The sequence below is a fragment of the Drosophila melanogaster genome, chromosome 2L, assembly GCF_000001215.4.
Source record: "Drosophila melanogaster chromosome 2L".
Lineage (NCBI taxonomy): Eukaryota > Metazoa > Arthropoda > Insecta > Diptera > Drosophilidae > Drosophila > Drosophila melanogaster.
The window spans coordinates 12322760-12343146 of record NT_033779.5 but is presented as its reverse complement, the minus strand read 5'-3'; the positions used below and the strand labels follow the sequence as shown (position 1 = coordinate 12343146).

Genomic DNA, 20387 nt, shown 5'->3' with positions numbered 1-20387 from the left:
CTGCGCTGCTCGAACAATTTGAATATTGCTCGGGGGATTAATGGGTGTGGATATGACCCATTTGGATTGCACTCCATAAACTAATCGAGCTAAGATAGCTGGGGCTATTTTTCATGGAGAGTGCCAATGTATGACATTTAAAAATTGAACTATATAATACATTTTTAAGAACTTAAATGCACTTAAATAAATTAAGTTTTTCCCACAGAAATCTTGGAGATTTTTCGCTTGTTTTTCGTCGATCATTCATCTTGCAACTTTGTCAAGTTCATTCCCTCTTTTCATTTCTATCTATACCCATAAATCAGAACAAAAGGTCTTATTTTATCGCACAGACATTGGCATGGTTAGCGGTGCGAAAAAGGCTAAAATTAAATGACATCGCTAATTATTCAAGGCACTCGCCTGGCGTTTAATGTCAATGGCTGTGAGTTCCATAATCTTCTTATTATTGCAATTTTACTTGCAGCTAAGGGAAGGGGACTTTGCGAATATTTAAGAGGCTGAAAATTGGAAAAACAGAAAAAAAAATAGCTGTTGGCCTTACTTATTTTATTTACTCCCTTTTTTTGGCTTTTCGGTCAAATTCGACAGTCAACGCAAGGAACTTAGAAACTTTGAAAAGTTACGACTATGTAAGTTTCTTGGATTCATTCATTGTCACATTAATACATATTTATTCAAAAATCAAAAAACAATATTTTTGTTGCACATTTTAAGTCATTTTCATTCGAATCTATGATAATGATGATGAAAATGTATGATACATTCTTATTTGTTGTTCTTACTAAACTTGTGGACAACCTTAAATGCCATTATCTAATGGACCCAACTAAAAAGCCGTGCACAGGGTATGCAAATCCGAAGGCGGCCAGCATAATTTTGCACGTGTTTCGAATAAGTTGAAACTTTCCTTTGGCAAACTTTGTGAGCAGCCACGAAAGCCACCACCAACTCAAACCCTTGGATAGTTTTGTGGGCGCTTAAAAATGCGCGACCGCATTCATTAGAGAAAATGGCTTAAATACTTGGCCAGTCGAAACTGATGAATGGCGGCTTAAGAAACCGGGATTCAGCATCCAGAACTCCCCCAAATTCAACTCCAAACGCCAGGCATTTGTTTGTTTGCTTGACTTTGGGCTCCGGGGTCTGGGGATTAAGTTTTCTCGCCAGGCAAAGTTTCGTTTTCCCCAGCTAAGCCCCCACTACCCCCCCCACCCATGGATTTGTGTTATCGCCCTTGCTGCATACTTTTGTAGCTCAGTGTCGACCAGCTGCGAGTGCATTTGCGATTGCATACTTTCGGGCGAAAATATTTTTGCCTGCCGCTATTGGAATTTACAAATATTCTTATAAATTATTATATCAAAGTTCGGCATTACTTATGGCTGGCTGGCTTCGACAGCAAACTTTTCCCTACTTCGAGCACTTTTCCTGCACTTTGTCTCACTCTCTCTTACTTGACACTTTAGTGTAATTAGTTCTCCTGCGGTTGCCGCTTTGTGGGGAAAATCTCTTTGGCTTCTGGCGGTGCGGGAAATGCACTGGCTTGAGCGGGTTTCCATGTTTTTGCGGCTTTTTCATGCCCTTTGATGTGGCAAAAATTTCAATTAATGCAATGCAAAATATCTTTAAACTCCTCTGCTTTAGTTGTTAATCTCGGATTATTGCTCAAGTGCCGCAAGCAAAAATTGCATAAGACTTAAATAAACTCAGGTATTTATAATTGCTTGATTAGGCAGCCTTGAGGTTGGCCTATATAATTAAAGACATTATTGAACTGTCTAATATAAGTTATTCATAACATTATTTACTTATTGCTAAGCAAGCACTATTCACTTATGTATTGGAGTAATCTTTGAGGTATATAAAAAAATACAAATTTAATTAAATAGCCTTCTGGAAGAACTTTTTGCAGAACAAGGAAACTTTAATATTAAAAACTGATTTTCATCAATTGGCCATGAGGTCATAGTAAGGACACAAGTCATCGAATTCGCCACAAGAAACTTTCCTTTTTTGGGCAGCTTTAAAGAAATTATACTTGACACTTTTCAATTAGTGAAGAAAGTTTATTTTAATTGTGACAGTAACATGTTGTTGCCATCGCCACCCAGTCCAAAAAAAGGAGCAACAACAAAAGCAACTTGGCCAGGACAATACAGAAGCCTGGCAAACTAAGGCCGAAGTCAAGGAGCACCCTAGGAGCCACAAAATGTCAAAAGAAAACTTTTCTGGCCAAGATTAATTACAATTGAAAACAAATGAATGCAAAAACGATAAGCAGCCGAAAGGATTGCCACAGCAGTTTCCCAAAGCGGGTTGCGGGTAAAGCCAAATGGAAATGAAAACCCCAAAACTGAACTTTGCCAATCAAGATTGGAGGAGGAGGAGTGGGGCGGCTGAAGGAGCTCTAATCAGAGAAATGCTGTTGAAATAAATGTTCACACCTACAGCAGAAGCCAGAAATGCAAGAGCATTAGCTGTGCACTGAGAGAAACTTATTGGGGGAATTTCAATGAACTTGTTTAATATAAGATGACATTCATTTCATATTTATAAGGTTTTAAGATACTTAAAATTTCTCAGATCTAAATATAATATTTTTGTTGAACTTTTTCTATAATCGTGTTTCTCTAAGTGCCGGTAACAACTGTTCGGTAGTCCAGTTTTTTGGGGACTCCAACTTTTGACCGAGAGCGGTGGCAAAGTTTTGAAGGGGTTCGCTGGCTGGGGAAATTCTTTGCAGGCCAGCCACGTGACCTGTTTAGTTTTTAGCAGGGAGTTGGTCTATTTCGGTTTAGCTTCAAGTTTTCCCCTGGGTGTGGGCTCCCTTTGTTGGTGGAGTGCCAGCGGTCAATGGGCCAACATTAGCACCACTTAACCCGCAGCCCGGTGCAGTGTTTTCGATGCGAAAAACTGCCTTGGGAAAGTTTTCGTGCATAAATCATGAAATTAATTAATTTTGACACACATTCCCCCCAGTCGCTTTCTTATGGAGCAGCTCCATAAGCAACTTTACCATCAAAGTATTTTATTTCTTGCATTTTTTTTTTTTTTGTTGCAACGCTCCTCTTTGCCAGAAATTAAAAGTAGAATTGAGAAGTGAAACATTAACACCAACAACAACTAAACGGGGAAAAACTTGCCTTGCCACGCAAACTTTTCCAACGTGTAGCGAGGGGGTTGTGGGGATATGGGGGGAAAAAGGAATCAAGTTTGAAATATGTGCAAAATTCATTCAGTATTCGAAATATTCCCAACTTGCTATAAGTTTCGTATGTTTCGCCTTTTTTCTTTGTTTCTCACAATTTTCGCAGTTTTTGTTGCTGCCAAAAATAAAACTTGCGCCGTGAGTTTAATTTTATTCATGCTGCTAAGTGAGTGTTGAGTGAGTTTTCTGGCAACAAAAAAAAAAAAAACGTAAAAAATTAAGGTAGGTAGGCAAAGTTTGCGCCCAAAATGTTTCACTATTTAATTGCATAATTTGAGAGCGCACAGAGATTACACCTGCCGGAAAAATAAGTTTATGCGGATGATGGATTGGAGTGTGTATAAATTAACAAAGTGTGTCTACATAATAGTAAATCCTGTTGTATCTAGGCCGAAAAAAGATACATAGAATCGGAACGATGATCTATATAAGTCGAACTAATAGACCATATGTTTATGCTGCAATATTATTCTTTATTTAGGCCATAGAAAGGAAGTATATAGATATATAAGGATCAAAACAAATCGATGATATGGGCCCACAATAAGTCCTTGTCGTTATCCTTGTCAGTGTCCTTATCCTTCTTTCCCAACTCGTCCAGCTTCTTTTTGAGCTTTTTTAGCTGCTCTTCATCGCTGAAGATTGCCTTGAATACGCGAACAGTGAAGCTATCGTAAATGCCAAGCCTCCTAAGGAGTCTAAGGATTTGCCTTTCGAACTGGGTGTATGTCATACCCTGCCGCAATGCTGGTCCATCCCCGGAAGAGCTACCATTCCGGATCACTGGCTCGCTAGTTGAAACCGAGGAGATGTCAGTCCGCTGGATAAGATTGAGCTCATTATATGCCATTATTTTTTCGTCCAGTTGAAAAAGCGGAAGATCGGCAGCTTGTTGAAGTCTTTTATATTGGCCAGAAAAATCAGAATCAGCTTCTTTGAGGCGCTCCTTTAAGCGAGAAGTGACGACATCGTTAAGCTTCTCTAGTGGATCCAAGGATATATTATCCTGGCTTTGGATGCCCTGGGATAATACCAAAATTGCTGCCAATACAATGATTGTCATGACTACTGTCAGTCAACTGCTTGCAAATTCACGGATCTGTGGCTTTATAAAGCTTGTTGATGGTATACCGATAAACATGAATTATGCCTAACTGACATTTAGTATGGAACTAAATGAATGTAGGCAAGGTGAAAGATGAGTGATTTATCGAGGTCAAAGCATGATTTCATTTTATGCACTGCGTAAGTTCGTTGGGTATTTACGACTTGCCAAGAATTTAGTGTTGTTCTTCTTAGTTATCAGTTAACCTACTTCAAGAATAATATAACTATATTTGAAGGTTGTGTCGTACGAAAGATGACATTGTTTCAAACGTCTAAAATACATAACATATTCGTTTTTTATTAATTTGAACAAATTTGTTTCATTTGGGTAATCTAAACTGTAAAATAACATGGCATGTGCTGCTAAAAAGTCCATCTAGTAGCTTTCAATGATTTCTTTTCAGGCAATTAAACAAATGCAGAAAACTCTTTTACTGCTGGGGAATTGTAAAGCAAATATTGAAATGGGTGGTGTAGCTGGGTTATGCGAATCAAATGCAAAAACATTAAGCCGGGCCCAGAACTCGGCCCAGAGCAGACCCAACTTCGCAGGCAAAGAAAAGCGGCAACTGTGACAATGTAAGCAACAGCGGAAAGAACTGGTGGCATGGAAATGGTGTGCGGTGGTATGGTCTGTCTTTTTGGGTGGTATGGGGTGTTGGGCTCGGGGTGGTGGTAAAAGTGCATACAAAATTGGCAAAGATGGGGGAACAAAGGAAACAAAAACGACGCCGTCAGCTGCAACGCAAAACTGCAGCTAACCGAAAATGGTAATGGCCTTCGATGGGTGGCGTAAAAGGGGCGGGGCCGAAGAGTGTCCTGATGGTGGTGGTGGAGCAGGTGGGGGGGGGGGGGTAAGTTGCAATGTTTCAGCTTAATGCGAAAATCTTGTTGCACGCCGCCTGCAGCAAACGATTCAGCCTCCAGACCATGGCGAAAAGTCTATTGTTTCACAATCATAATTCTCCTGTAAGCTTTCGGTTGAAGGGTTTACAGGGGATGGGGAATTTGCCTGGCTGCAGGAAATGAACATCATTAATTTTGCCATTCTGCATTTGCATTGGAAATGGCATTTCAATATACGCTTCGCATTTCAAGATTGCCAAAACCATTTTCCGCTCAGCCAAATAGCCTTTATTCCAGCTACAAAAGCGCCCCGTCTCGCTTGCTCCGATTATCGGCCGTCCCGCTCGCTCTCACTGTCGGCGGCTTGGAAAAACTTTCAACTGCTGTGCGCGATTGCCGCGACGTGACTTAATTTCCACCGCCGGCAGGCATACGGCTAAATATTTGTTCTATTCACTGGGGGGCGGGGATATCGAGCAGAGGTTAGTTAGACATCTACACTGCGACAAAAAATGGTGCAATTTGCCAGCAATATACATTATAAATTACTTTCACTTTCAGTAATTCCAAAATCATTAAAGTGACTTTTAAATCTATTATCTATTGGATATGAAATCATAGTTGCGATTCTGAGATATGTGGATATAAAATGGTTTTTTAAAAGTATTACTTCCATTTAACCAACCTTCTGATAAATTATCTACGTAACTATGTTGTCATAATCTCTGCGTAAGTAATTTTTTTCAACTACTACTTTCTGCCAGTGCATGTTTCACTTCGAGCATTTATCAATATATGGACATGTCCTGATAACTCTGTCGATGGGAATTGCGGCACGTAGCGCTCGACACTCAAGTGTCCAAGTGTTGAAAAAGCCGTGCATAAAAACTAACACGTACGCACCGATCCGATCCGAACCGAACTAAGCTCCAACTGCGGGTCATTCATACACCCGATGGCTAGCTGGGGGGAACTAAGCCAGTCCAAATCAGATATATACTACATATATGTATACATTTATATATTTAGTAAGAGAAAGTCCGGCAGTGGGCTGAAGAGCGAAAATCAAAGCTAAGCACTTTCAATTGGATTTATGCGTTTGCGATGTGCCCAAAGATGCGAAACGGAATCGGAATCGGAATCGCGTGCCCAGCTGGCTAATGTCTCAATTTCCCGTGGTTATGAGTCTCCATAGTTCCCCGCCTCCTTCACAACTTGTGGACTTTCTTATTAATCAGCACAAAAAGTTTGCCGCACCAACTTGCAATTCTGCCGATAAGCAAATAGCCAAAAAACTGTTTACACAACGCATACATGGCCAATTATCCTTATCCCAATCCCTTTATACCTATCCCCATTTCAGTGCCCATGTGTGCGTGCTGGAATTTGTGTTTGAGTGCCTTTGGTTATTAAGTTTTATGATCAGTTTGTGTTTTGCGTTGAAACGATTTATTTAGCTAGGCGGAATTAATTGGAATTTTACGTGTTGATTTCCTCTGCACTTACACAGAAGTGGAAATGAGTCGGGGGAAAACCCCCGAGGCCTGCAAGGAAAACTTCTGCTGAACGCTCAGTTTGTCTAATCGATTATAAATTTGAGTGAATGGAAAGCAGGAGGCTTGGGGAAAATGTAAACATTTCACAAAGGTGCATTTTCTTCAAAATTCCGATTAAAGTCTAGAAGGATTTATATAATTTACAAAAGCATATGCTTATTACCTTAGCAAAAAGAATCTGCAGATATATGTGATTTGTTATCTTTTCAACGTTGTATTACCTAAGCGGCACATTAAGTGCATTTTCCACCGTATTTAAGAGGAATGACCGCCTGTGTGTCCATTCACTTTAAACATGTATGTAATACTGCACCATTTTAGGCGGGAAACCGCAGTTAATGCCAGCAACAAAAGCGACCCAAAACCAAATCGCTTAGCAAACAATGCGAAGGTCCTTCGTCCTCAACTCCTCCGCAGGTCGAAAAATGGCCGTTACGACCACACATTATATGCGATCCAGCAGCTGGGCAGTCCGAAATGCTTTATGCGATTATTTGCTGAAATGTTGCGAGCGGGTTTCGTTTTATTTATTTGCCCTGGGCAGTTTCCTTCACTATTTTGTGGGATTGGATTAAGGCGGTGGCATTAACAAACATTCCTGTGGCCGGCAACAAAAAAAAAAGATTCTGTGGCATATATATTTCATGTTTGCTCCAGGAGCTTTTCTTGGGTCGACGGATGAAAATCGCTCAAGTGTTAAAATTTCCAGGCTAAAGATTTGCATGACAGGCGGGGGTGAAAGTGGCTCTAGTGCCTGCCACATATACCTTTATTGAAAACATAATACGCCTTTCGCATGCACGGTTTCCATTTCATTGCTTTCGGTCCCATTCGATTCCGTCCACTTCGATTTCATTCCGTTTTTTGGGTATTTTTTTCGTTTGGCGCGTGACAAAACTCAACTTATGCCGGCTTTGAAATTTACTTTGCTCGGCTAATCCGGGCGATGTACCAGTCCTGGCAGAGTCCTGGCCAAAAAGGAGTGGATCCTAAGCCGACTGTCCAGAGCGTTTTTTTCACCGCTCCTCAGGTTCGAGTGGCTGTCACAAACGATTCTGGCCAAGAGCCATCGCAAATGGTCAGCATGAGCATGGGGTCAACGTTGGGAGTCAGCCATGTCAATGGCCATGGAATGGCAGGATGGTAAGGAAGGGCGGATTACCGAGGGGTTCAATCAGAATCAGAACCAGAACCGGAGACCATGACTCGGGTCACAACAGCATCGAAGGGCACTCAACAAAGCCGTAGGCTTCAATCTCATAGGAATATTTAGATTCAATTTCCAAGCTAATAATATTAAACGAACTTGTTGTAGGAAATCTATATACTAGACATATGATATATGTTCTTCTGTTGTTACTAAAAAATAGATGCTTGCAAATCAACCAAATATTGTGGCAACTTATCAACATCTTTGGCACAGATTTTCCTAACTAAGTTTTGGGAAAACCATTAAACTTTCTTTCCTAGGCTGTCCACCTTTTCCCCATACCACTTTTTATGAAAACATTAGCATTAACCCTCGAGTGTCCCCTGGTAATCCTTTTACGTCTTGTGCCCTAAGTAAACAATCTGCGCACTTCATTTGGCCGACGAAAAAACATTGGACACACAATTTACAAGCTGAAAATCTCTGACAGCTTATAAAGACATTTGGTAAAAAAAAAAATTTGGGCGCACAACTTAATCGAAAACTTTTTTTCTTGGAAAACTCTTTTGGAGGGTTTGTCATTCCAGGTTGTTTTTTTTTCGAGCTTGAACTTCTGTCCGAGCAATGAAATTAATGCAAAAAGTTTGGCGCTTGTTGCGGTGGCCGGAAAAGCGAAAACCTTTTCGAATTTCTAATGAGCAAAACAACTTTTTTTTCGGACAGACTTTCGGCCAGGTGAGAAGCTGAAAAAAATTTGATTTGAGTTGAGGGCCAGCCAAGTAAAAGTTTTTAAATAAAAATTAAAAATTGTCAACGCGTTAAATTAGGGTCTGAAGTCCGCGGAGCCTGGGCAACCCGAGGGTTAAAGGTTTAAATTGAAATTGAATTGGGTATCTGCAACTGACAGTCGGGGGAGATATTTTGCCAGCAACATATTGGAGATTTTCCCTTCAAAGGAAAACTTGCAGCAACTCATCCTCTAAAACTGAAGGGTTCGGCATTTTTTGCCACTCTACCTTCACTCCCCGCCCACGGGATTCATAATCTCCTCGGTAATCTTTTAATCCAGTCGAGTGAATTTTGTACTCGATTGTGCAACAAAGTTGCCAAAGGCTGTCCAAGGAAGCGGGCCGGAGTTAACTTTCGACAGCAGCTAAACATGTGAGGCAAGTTCCACAGCCCACAGCCCACAGCCCAGTTTTCCCCGCACTTGCCATTACACAACTCACACAACTTTGATGTCATCTTTGTGCTTAGGCCCCACAAACAAAGTTTTCCTGGTCGCTCTAAAAAAAACTTTTTTAATAGTAATGGACTTTACTTCTCTGCCACTCAGAGCACTCGCCTTTTTTCACCACCAGCAGCGCGATTGCTCTTTTTTTTTTGTGCAGTGTAAGCCGAGCGAGCAAAGGGAGTTTGCTGCAACCAGGTAAAATGTGGATCCACAGCTTCAAAAAGTTATTTCCGCCACAAATGAACACGAGATGCATTTTTTTAGCGTCTCCCATCGATACGAGTGTGATGAAAGTGGTCCTGGATTCGGGTCCCATGTCCTGTGTCCTGCTTCCTGGTTCCTATTTCCCCAGCACTTAGCTCACGGCCAGACTGTCTGCCTGACTGAGCTCCTTTTTCATGTTACCTGGCTGGCTGGCATAAGCCGCTTAGCTTTTGAGCAACTTTGAGCATGTAAATGGCAGACAAATTCTGGTATTTTTGCCATTCGGCTGGCAAATTTATTAAATATGATGTGACAGCCCGAATACGTTTGACATTTGTGGAAATGATTTTTTTATAAACATTTTGAAAAGCAGGCATTACGGAAAATTAAGTCGATTTTAATTGCAGATCTTCCGGCTTTCGCATTATTACTCATACGCTCAGTACTGCATATGCATTTTTAAAAAATATTTTTAAATTTGCTTATGTCTGCAAATAATAAAATACTTTTTATTGTATTATTAATTAAAGGCATTATAAACGTGACAAATTTAAAGTTTCTGCACCTTACGAACGAAAGCTGGCTGGATTTTGAAACTAGTGATAAATATAACTCATACGCAGTGTGTAGAATAGAATGTTTATCAATTATCACAGCTTAAAGTCAGCCATTCAGAAATGAGATTATAAGAAAATAAACTAAAAATGGACCGAGTTTCAATTCTTGGCAAGTTTTCCAGGGTTACAGGGGACATAAACTAAGCTCTAATGCGCCAGCTAAGGATACAAATTACGAAACAATGACGTCAACGTGCCTGTCAACAACTTGGCCAGACAATAGTTTTGCTTGGGGCAGACAGTCCCGGAAAATGGAAAATGGTCGGGGAAAGGGGGCAGGATCAAGGGGCGGGGTGGCGACAGCCACCGTGAAGTCGGAAGGAAAAGGGAGACGAAGGTTAGGCGACAGGTGCAACGGACATTTCTGTCGCATACATACAAATTACGTGCGAGATTATGCCGAGTCCGGTTTGGACTAAGCACTAAGGACCTGGGAGAAACGACGCAGGACGAAGCTGTACGCTTTCTATTGGTGGTTAAGGCACGTACGGAAAATCAACAGAAAGCAACGCCACCTGGCGATGACAGCGTGACTCACGATCGGCTATGTGTGCTTAAGTATTACTCATCGTAAACATTTTATTTACCATTACCTAATAATAAGGCCTAACAGTTTGAAATAATTCGCATTCTTGTTAATATTTCTTAATCAATTTTTGGACCACATCTCCATTACCATTATGAAACACACAAAACTATCTCTGACTTCCAAACCCCGCCACTCGTTTCAAGTTCAAATGGAACAATGCCAAAATAATGCTTTCACTCCAATGGAGCTGAACTGAGGTGATAGGTCATGGGCATGGGCATGGGCATGTGCATTAGTTGTGAATACGAGCGCCTCAAGTAGATTTAAATGAGCTCAACATGCATTTAAATGCAGCCTGATTTGATTACGAAATACGGGCTCCAACTGGAAAGGGGAGCTCTGTGCGGATTGCCAACTGCTTCTTTCTGATATTATGGCTGTGCAGCCAGCCCATGTCACAACCATCAACAATGGCGCATTGTGGAATCGGCTGGCTGCCTGGGAGGCCAAAAACAATGCAAAACGCTGCGAAAACAACAGTCAAAGGTGCGAAAATTAATATTTGCCCTGGAAAACAACAACCGCAGGAAGGGTGGGGTGTGGCAGGTGTGCTGGAAACTACTACACCTGGAAACGCATTGTCTGCCCCAGCAAGTGTATAGTAATTAATTTCCTTGGCAGGCACAGCGATGTTCAGGGCTTAAGATCAAGGTTATTTCTAAATGAATTTGGGTTGAACATCGAAGTTTCAGAAGGAACGGTTCTATAAATATTTGAAAGTTACCCTTAATTATCTGTAGATATCACTATACTACACTATAACACTATATATAATCAAAAAAATAGTTTAGTTAAGAAAATAATCCTAATGCATAATGCATTTTCGAGAACTTTCCATTAATTAATTTAATGAACTTTTGCCCGAGCTGCCAGTCTGCCAGTCAGTCAAGCCAAGTCAAGTGCATTAAAGCCTCTTGGACAGCTGCATTTCCAAACGGTTGGACAGCCTTTGCAACACAACGAAACGCAGTATGTGGGCTAAATAAAATAGTTATTCATAGAGATACATATAATTAATACGCAATTAAATTACCTGCAATTTAAATTCAATGAAAAATATCATGCTGAGAACAAAAGCTGGGGATTTATGTTTGCTCACAGCAATTTTTATAAGCCTGTTCGGCTTAATTTCTAGTAATGAATTTATGCAAACTTATCAAGTATCGAGTTTTAATTAAATTAGACCAGGTAACTATATTTCCCAATTTACAACTTATTACATTTCCCAAAAATTAGTATCTGTAATAGTTGTGAATAGTATATAGATTTCATGATTCGATTCACATTACCATTTTAATTATGTATAAGAACGTAATCATGTTTAAATGCCTGCAATGAGCGAAAATATTTGAAACTATATTAGCTGAAAGAAAAAAATACTCAAATTTATCTAAAATTATTAAACAAACTAAGTCAAAAATCTAAGAGTAGGATACTATTCTTGCTATACGATTTAATATTCTCTGAATACTCAAAATAATAACAAACGCCATTTCATTACCTTTATTATTTTGCACAATTGCTAACCATTAAATCCACGCCATCTGGAATCGCTCGGCATTTTCCTTTGGACCAAATGGTCCTCTGCGACTGTGGAAATCTTTCATTATTTCGTTGAAATCATCCAGTTTCACCTTCGTGCTCATAACGTCCTCGCACAATTAAATTCGAATCGGTAAAGCTTTCAGCTGCACTCTGGGCCACAAATTATGACCATCCTTCCCCATCTCCTCATGCCAATCATTTTGGCCCATTCAATGGCAGAACAAATGGCCAAAAGCGGCTGCCAAATGTCGGCCTACAAAACATATAGAGATGGATATACAAAGGGAAGACAGTCGGCCGGAATTTAACTGCTGTGCAGTCGCGCATGAAGATCCGCTGGCAATCCCCACGCTGCCACTCCCCTCTGTCAATTATGGTCTATGGACATTAAATGTCATTACGCAGCAACAATCAAAAAGAGCGACAGAAGCCGCAGCTGGGAAATGGGGAGAAACTGGTGGGGGGGGGGGGGGAAAGTGGGGAAACCTGGGGAAAAGGGAGACAACGGGCCAAGCAAAGCATGAAATTAAAATGCGCCTAAGATGTATTCTCAACTGTCATGATGCTGATGATGCCAGGAGTGGTCCTGGCAAAGGAGTTACTCCTGCATCCCGTCGTTCTGCTTATAATTTCATTTTTCACACCCAACTCTCATCGACAAAGTGTGAAGGACGCAGGCCAAAGGCGAGGATACTTCTTGGCTCTTTGCCTTTTGCATACTCTAGCCAAAAAGGAAAAGCTAAGATTTGCTAAAATGGGCTAGCACAATTCTTAGATAGCCAAACAGAATATCTGCGCCTCTACAATGAGAGATCTATGATAAGAATTATATATTTTCCACATAATTCAGATTTTTAATCAACAGCTATTTTACCAATTTAATATTGTATAGTTTTACTTTTATATAGTTTTACTTTTTTTTTTCGTAACATTTTTTTTGTAAACTTTTCGATGAGAGTACGGCAACTTCTACTACACTTCTTTCGTATCTTAGCTTTTGAATTTTTGTGGGAGCCTTGCCAAAGCGATAATAATAATAAAATAAAATGATGAAAATGCCAGCGGCAGTTGAGAATCAGCCGGTAGGAGCAAGGACAATGCTTGGCAGCCTTATTAAATTTATATTTAAATTTCTTGTACTGCGGTTGGGTACGTGAGAGGGCTGGCTGTAGAAATTTAATTAGTTTCAAAAACAAAAATTGAATTCTCGCCTCATTTGAAATGCAAAACCGAGAGAGAGGAGTCAATTAAATGAATGTCAAAGAACAACTCCGAGCATTCGAAATGTGTCTCCGCCCGGATGTCCCCGATATACCCCACCCCTGTGTTTTCAGGTCCTGCCTCAACAATTCCTTTGACACACACTGGAATTCCCCAGAAGGAGGAGCCTGGCCACCGTGTCCTGTCACTGCTGTTGTTGCTGTTGTTGTTGTCTTTATGGCAGTCGCCTCCTGTGGCCGCGCCCTCTGTTATTGTAGCCATGGAAATGAATATTAATGCCGGCAGGATTCTGGCAGTCGATTCTGCCGAGCATCGAGAATCGAGAATCGTGGACAGGGGACTGAGGAGCGCTGAGGAGCGCTGAGGACAGGACACCAAAGTCCTTTGCCCACAAGGGCTCAGTGCGCACTTTGCACAGCATTAATATTTATCAGCCCGAATTCGGAGTTGCTGTTGATACGGGGACACACCCCCTCTACACCTCTGTCCACTGGGGTAGGACAGCATATTTTGCATACCCTTTGTCCTTTGCCTATAGTATTTCAATAAGCGAATGAATGCGAATCAAGAAAAATGCCTTTGGTATCCGCAATTGCAGGGCATGAATGCATAACTAAATTAAACAAATGTCCTGAAATTCCAGTAACTTTCACTGCCAAACTGCTATTTTTGTTTTTTGCGGCATCACAAGCATTCAGGTGCTATCATCATGCGAAATTCGTGGTACAATTGATTGTTATTAATTTGAAATTTATTAATTGGCTTTGGTTTCCATTAATTTGTTCATTCAAATTATTTATTGTTTTATTTTAAGAGCATTATTTTCATTCAGCATTACTTTAAAAAGAAAATGTGCGTAATTTATGAGGAAAAATTAATTTAATTTCTTTAAAAATTTGACTGCACTTCGATGGCAGTTTGACCAGGGCTAGCGAACAATCTGTATAATCCCGGGGCTCTGGACATCAGCGGCTATCATTTCCCGACACTCACTGAACCTCTCACCTCTTAGCCCCCATCGCTCGAGGACACTCTCTTATATGGGCCCATTATCAAGGGTAATGAAATTTACTTGTACACGAAATAAAATTATATCATTAACACCTGAAGCGTGCAGAGTCACACGGAGTGTCCGCATATATGTACGTACTTACATATATGCATATAGCGATGAAGGCTTGGGTGGGCGTGCATTTATTCCACCCACTGTGCACATGTTTACACTGTCTGCACGCCGACTTTCCGTATCGTTTAAAACACTCAGAAAAAAATGGCTGAAAGTGGGGGCAATGCGGAATGTCTCGATTGTTCCGCGAATAATGCAATTTGTTAACATTGGCTATGCCGTGTTAATCAGACGGGGTTAAAGCAATTTCGCCCAGTTTCCACTCATCGAAATTGCACTTTAAAATTGAACTTGGTCTGCGGATGGATGTATTGTATGTATGTATTCCTGTGGCTCGTCGCACGTTTGGATTGGTGGCCGGAAAACGCCCAAGTGCAGGAACTTAATTAATTAGCTGCCTAAACTTCGTTTTGAAGTTTTTGGCCACAATCTGATTTCTTTTGAGATTTCTGCACTGAACCAAGCCGACAGATGGCATGGCAAGACCATCCAAACCAACCTGGATATGGCCACAAGGATCATGGCCTGTAGTTGAACCACCCGATGATTTGTGGGGCTTACGGGTGAGCTGAAATAGATGAAATTGGGAAATATTTAAAAAATTAACATATAATATATAAAATAATATAGAACATCTAGGAACATTTAAAATAATAACAATACACTTTTATCGTACCTAAGATTGTTTATAATTACAAACCCTTTCTCATTCTCAGCTTTACTGAAAGATAGAATGGTAGGTATTGTGTGGCTTCACACAGTTTGCAACTAATTTTTAACATGTCTAATTAGAAGGTCCAGGGTAACTTCCGTTCGACTCCCCTTGATAGTTTTCCCTTGTCCACTTGTTACTGTTTTTCTTTGGGATTTTCGGCTCGGTTTTTGCCTGTTAAGTGCAGGACCTGAGCCGGCCGGAGCTTTTGTGTTTTAGTTTCCAGCTGCAAGCCGGACACGAATGCGGCCCAGTGAATGGCCAAAGAGGAAAGTCGGAAAAGGCGGAAAACTCGCTGGGGAGCGGCAAAGGTGGATGGGTACGGATAGAGGGGGGGCGGGGTAGGGCCACAGCTGAGCCCTGACCGCAATCGCATTGTGGCATTGTCCACATCGATGTTGTCGCCCTTTATTTTTGTTACCGGTTCGGGTTTTCCCAGGCTTAATGGCCTGCAAAGAGCAAGGAGGCGAAGGAAATGGGGAAAGACTCAATTGATTTTTACTTTTGTTTTGCGATTTCCGACAGCTAAAGGCGACTCCTCGAAAAACTCCTACCGGAATCGCAACACTCAACACACAAATCCGCAGTAAATGAAAACCAAAGCTCGAAAACTTTCCACGGAACTTGTCATCGTTTCTCGGTGCGCTTCCCTTCCGTTAGCCGAAATTAAATTTTAGTTATTAAATCATCAATTCAATCAGACAATTAGGAAAGTTGTCAGCTGCAAAGTTTGCCAGCCACACAAACTTGCTGACATATGTGAAAAGCCAAAGCCAGTGCCCTTTACGCTCTTACCCCCCCTTTATTTTCCGAGTGACAAAAACTTTGCCGAAGAACATTTAAGGAAAATATTCCTTAGTTAAAAACTCAATTTGTTTTTCGAGAAAACTCAATTTGCGGCTTTTGAAGTAAACTGCAAATTTTCAACAAATTTTGAAGGGAATTAGACTCGGTGTTTTTAGTGGGTACAGAAGCTGGGTGCTGTGGTCACTCTGCCGTTGACTTTTGGTCTCTCGATTGATTTCAATTTCATTAACGCCTCGACTTGCACCATTCCCAACCTCGACGAACTGTCTGTTTGCTTGGCTGACAGCTGTTGCCAATTTCTGCTTTTGTCTGAACTCACGACCCTCGAAGATTGGCAGATGACGTCGAAAAAGAAGGACATGGTGCGGTCCTAAAGATAATACCGATTTTTCGGAACACGAAATGCCAATATAAGCTTAATGCGTTTTCAACAGTGGATTTTAAGTCTACCTTTAACTTACTCAGTAGAGAATTTTTTAAATACTCGCTTTTTGATAACTCCACACTAAATTCAACTTCTTTTCTTCCGCAGCCACTCGTTTACCTTGTCTCACCGCATTTGTGCAATTGATGGAAATTGCCTTTGAGCAACTAATAAAAATGTCAGAAATTTCTAGTCCATTTCCCTGCCCTGCCCACCGTGGCCAAGGGGAAAAGCTGAAATGCCAGGGTCCAGGCTCGACCTGGGCATGATTTTCAATTTGTGATCTTAATCACTTATTCACTTATTGCCCCACCTGCAGCTCCTGTGGTTGCCTATCAACGGCACCGTCATTGTCGTCAGCATCGTCATAGCTTTTTATTATTTTCATTCGGGCTTGACTGCCTACTAATAGTGGATGTTGCTCTTGCTGCCGATGTTGCCGATGTTGCCTTTGTTGAAAGGTTGCTATGCATTAACTTTTGTCATTCGGACCATCCTACAAATTCCTCTCTTTATTCTCTGCCGGCCAGCGAACAATGCAATGTGAATTGGCAGGACTGCTTCCACTTTTACGGCGTTTATGCGGTAAAATGCGATAAAAGTCCTGGTTGTGAAATAAGCTCAATTTCATGAATTCACCAAAAATATTTCAGCTTTAAGTGAATACAACGACAGTGCACAGTATATTAACGAGGAGGAAAGCTAACTTCTTGCTGCTTACGAAAAAGCATTAATATTATATTATTTCTTAATGAGGTCATAGTTATTTGTCACTTAAGTAATTTGTGGCTTCTTAAATATCATATCACTTGTACTAAAGTTAATACGAAATCATGAATTCTCTGCCATAAACGTAGTGATTCATCTAGATACGCCACTGTGGTTCACTGGCCCAGCCACCAAGAATCGGACCGGAGTCCAGTGTCCAGGATCCAGAGTCTAGACCGACTTGAGAGCTCCTGCCAGTCCCGCTGGTTTTTGGCCTGCTGCTGTGCCCATTTAATTAAATTACACCAAATTGTTTGGGCCGTCCTTCGCTAGCAAAAAAATTATATGGGTTGAAATGTGTAGAAAATGATAAAAGCATGTAGCATCGAGAACATTTTCAAAGGCGGGTTAAGTCCGGGTAATTGCTCTTTGTTTTTTCTCTGTTACACTTTCACAGCTTTTAGCAAATATTTGTCGATATTTTTTAAATTTAAAGGTTTATACATATACACTTCAAATTAATTCATATACTAAAGTCTTTAAACGTAAAGGGTATATGTAGTTTTTCTAGGATCCTTTAATTAAAGGTCTGCAGTTGTCAGTTTGTAGTAAAATTTATATACCAATTGAAAATCTAATTTGAAACATCTGTTACGCACATCAACTTCTTGTTTGACAATTCAATGCGTGGCTGATTTCCATATGAGTGCCTGTGTGACGTGTGCGTATATTTATATATGTTATTAAAATACAATTGACGTTTGAGTTATGAAAACTTGAATGCGGCACATGTTCAAGTATTCTATATAGAATATTTGGCCGCAAATTCAACACTTTTTTATCTTCCCCCAACCGGAAAACTTTTACATTGTCCACTAGTGTTGTCAAAAATATAAATATAAAAACAAAGTTGAAAATAGAAATAATTAGAAAATAAAATAACTTTGTGAGGCTACTCATTCGATTTTCCTATAATATATATTTTTTTGGCATACAAAGTTTTACTGATTCTATAAATTTGGCATCACTGCGGCTCCACTTGAAATTTACATTTTGCCTTGCCTACTTTTTCGGGCACGCAATTCAAAGTCATAAAATATAAGTTTGCACTGCGTAAATTGTGGGCGGGCTGGTCACAGCTGCCTAAATGTATTTTAATTTGTTTGCCTCGACTGCCGACTGTGTGCAGCAGTTAAATGGCAAATACATGAAGCTCAAGTTTTTAATTTTTCGGGGAGGACGGGGAAAACTTTTCCAAATCCCCACAAATGATTAATCGCTGGAGCGGATATACAGCCGGCAGCTGGCTCTTCTTCGCCGGAAAACTGGAACACCGGACAGAACGGCAAGAGTTGACAATTGAAGTTGGGTTAGGTAACTGCGGCGCTCATATTGATCAATCACTGTCACCTGGCTGAAGAAGTGGAAAAATCGTCGTGGTGAAGGGGGAGGTAGGGGAAAATCTATAAACAATATGATAACCATTTGGCAATAAACTCGAATGTGATGTGTCTGGCGTTGTCTCTGCAGCACTTTGAGTGATTTGATATGGCACATCTATATCGGCGATGGTTATATACGCGGACATGGCCCCGCGGCTCCTCTTTGATTGTAACAAATTTCCAATCTAAGCGAACGCGCAAGAACGGAATCGCAGTGACGGATGCGATGAAAGTGGAGTGGAGTGGCAAGTGGCAAGTGGAAAAAGTGGAAAGCTGCCGGAGTTTGCCACCCAATTTTCCGCCACTCCCGGTCTGCGGAGCGCCAAAAAGTGTCACTTTTTATGAGCGATCATTTGTATTTCCCGCTTTTGCTAGTTGTATTTGCTTGTTTGTCGTTTGTCAATACACTTTTTGCCCTCCTCCGGCTTTTCCGCATTTTCCTTGCGTTTTCCTTGTAGCTTCCATTGTAACTTTATGCTCTTGACAAATTCGAGTTTAAGTGGATTACTTTCCACTGTTGCATGTTGTTCGAGGAGCCATTCTGATTCCATATCTTCGTCCTTCAGCTGATGACTCATTAATTGTCCAAACGGAACGTTCTTTGCGCAATTAATTTTCATTTTCATTTGCATTTTACGATGGCGAGTGCTGGTCATAAATTCAGCTGAGATTCACGAGTTGTGAAAAATTCCAACTCGTGCTTAGCATTTGTGCTAATGGGTGTCGCTTTGCCTTAATGGTTTAAATTTTGAATGATTGCTAGTTAAATAATTAGAGTTCATTCATAAAAGTGGATAGTGCAATCAAATAGTAGTTATACAAGGTAAATGAGTAAAATTATTTTTCAGCTACTTTAATTCTAATTTTGTCAATAAATCTAAGCTCTGTTTAAAGGCGTGATATTAACCAACATTTTTATTACAACAGTTAACCACTCGAAAAAAGTTAATCATCGGAAGATTTTTCAAGGACCCCGGATAATACTTCCTTATATAGCACATAAATCGAATGATTCCACCCTCGAATATCGCCCAAATTCGCAAACACGTGGTCATTCTGTTTGAAATGAAAACCCTTTCACATTCTTTAAGTCCTCCCATGTGCACAATTAGTGCCCCAAATGGGCATCGACCATCACGTGACACGTGCGTAAGTTTTCAATTTCGCTTTCATTTGGCTCTATGTTATTTGTGCCACACGAAAACGAATCGCCACTCGGCAACGGATACACTGGAGCAAACGGCCAAAAAAAGGAGGAGGACTCATAAAAGATTTAGGCCTCGCTGCCATTACGAAATGCAATTTGCAGAAACTTTTGATTTCGCCGGCAAGCAGCAGGTCGGTTCAAAGGACCAAATCTTTTATTGGTCTCATTAAACGAAAATGTTTGCGAGCTTTGAGTTCTGAGAACAGAGTCCTGTCCCTTTCGATTCCCAGTCCGCCTGCCCGCCCCCAGTTCGGCCACGCCCACCACTTATTTTCGAGTCAGTTCACGTTTTCCGAAAGGTGAGCGGCGTTGATTTTGAAAAGTTTCTGCGGCCCACCTCGATGAGCAAAGTACTCGAAAGATTTGAATGCTCTCGAAAGCTGACATTTTTCGTTGAAGTGGACGTGATTCGATTTGGATACGCTTTGGTTGCCTCGCCTGCCCCCTGAGGAAAAACCTAACTTTAGGGGGGGCGGAGAAACTTTGCAATTAAGCTGGCAATGAAGCGCAAACAAGAAAACCGGAAAATGGAATCGAGAACGCAAACTGGAAATCATATTAAATTTCAACAAATTATTTGTAATTTGTTTGGCTCGAGAGGGCGAGAGCGAACCCATCCCCATATCTGCATATTCATATTCATAGGAAAATTGAATTTTCCCAAATTATTTGCTTGGT

At 40.8% G+C, this 20387-nt stretch overlaps 1 protein-coding gene across 1 annotated transcript; it reads right to left on the bottom strand.

The window, feature by feature from the left end:
- Positions 1-3669: 3669 nt before the first annotated feature.
- On the bottom strand, positions 3670-4299 carry CG31862 (uncharacterized protein). The gene has a single exon (NM_165006.2). It carries the CDS (start codon positions 4275-4277, stop codon positions 3729-3731), a length of 549 nt encoding a protein of 182 aa, NP_723741.1. The 5' UTR covers positions 4278-4299; the 3' UTR covers positions 3670-3728.
- Positions 4300-20387: the final 16088 nt, after the last annotated feature.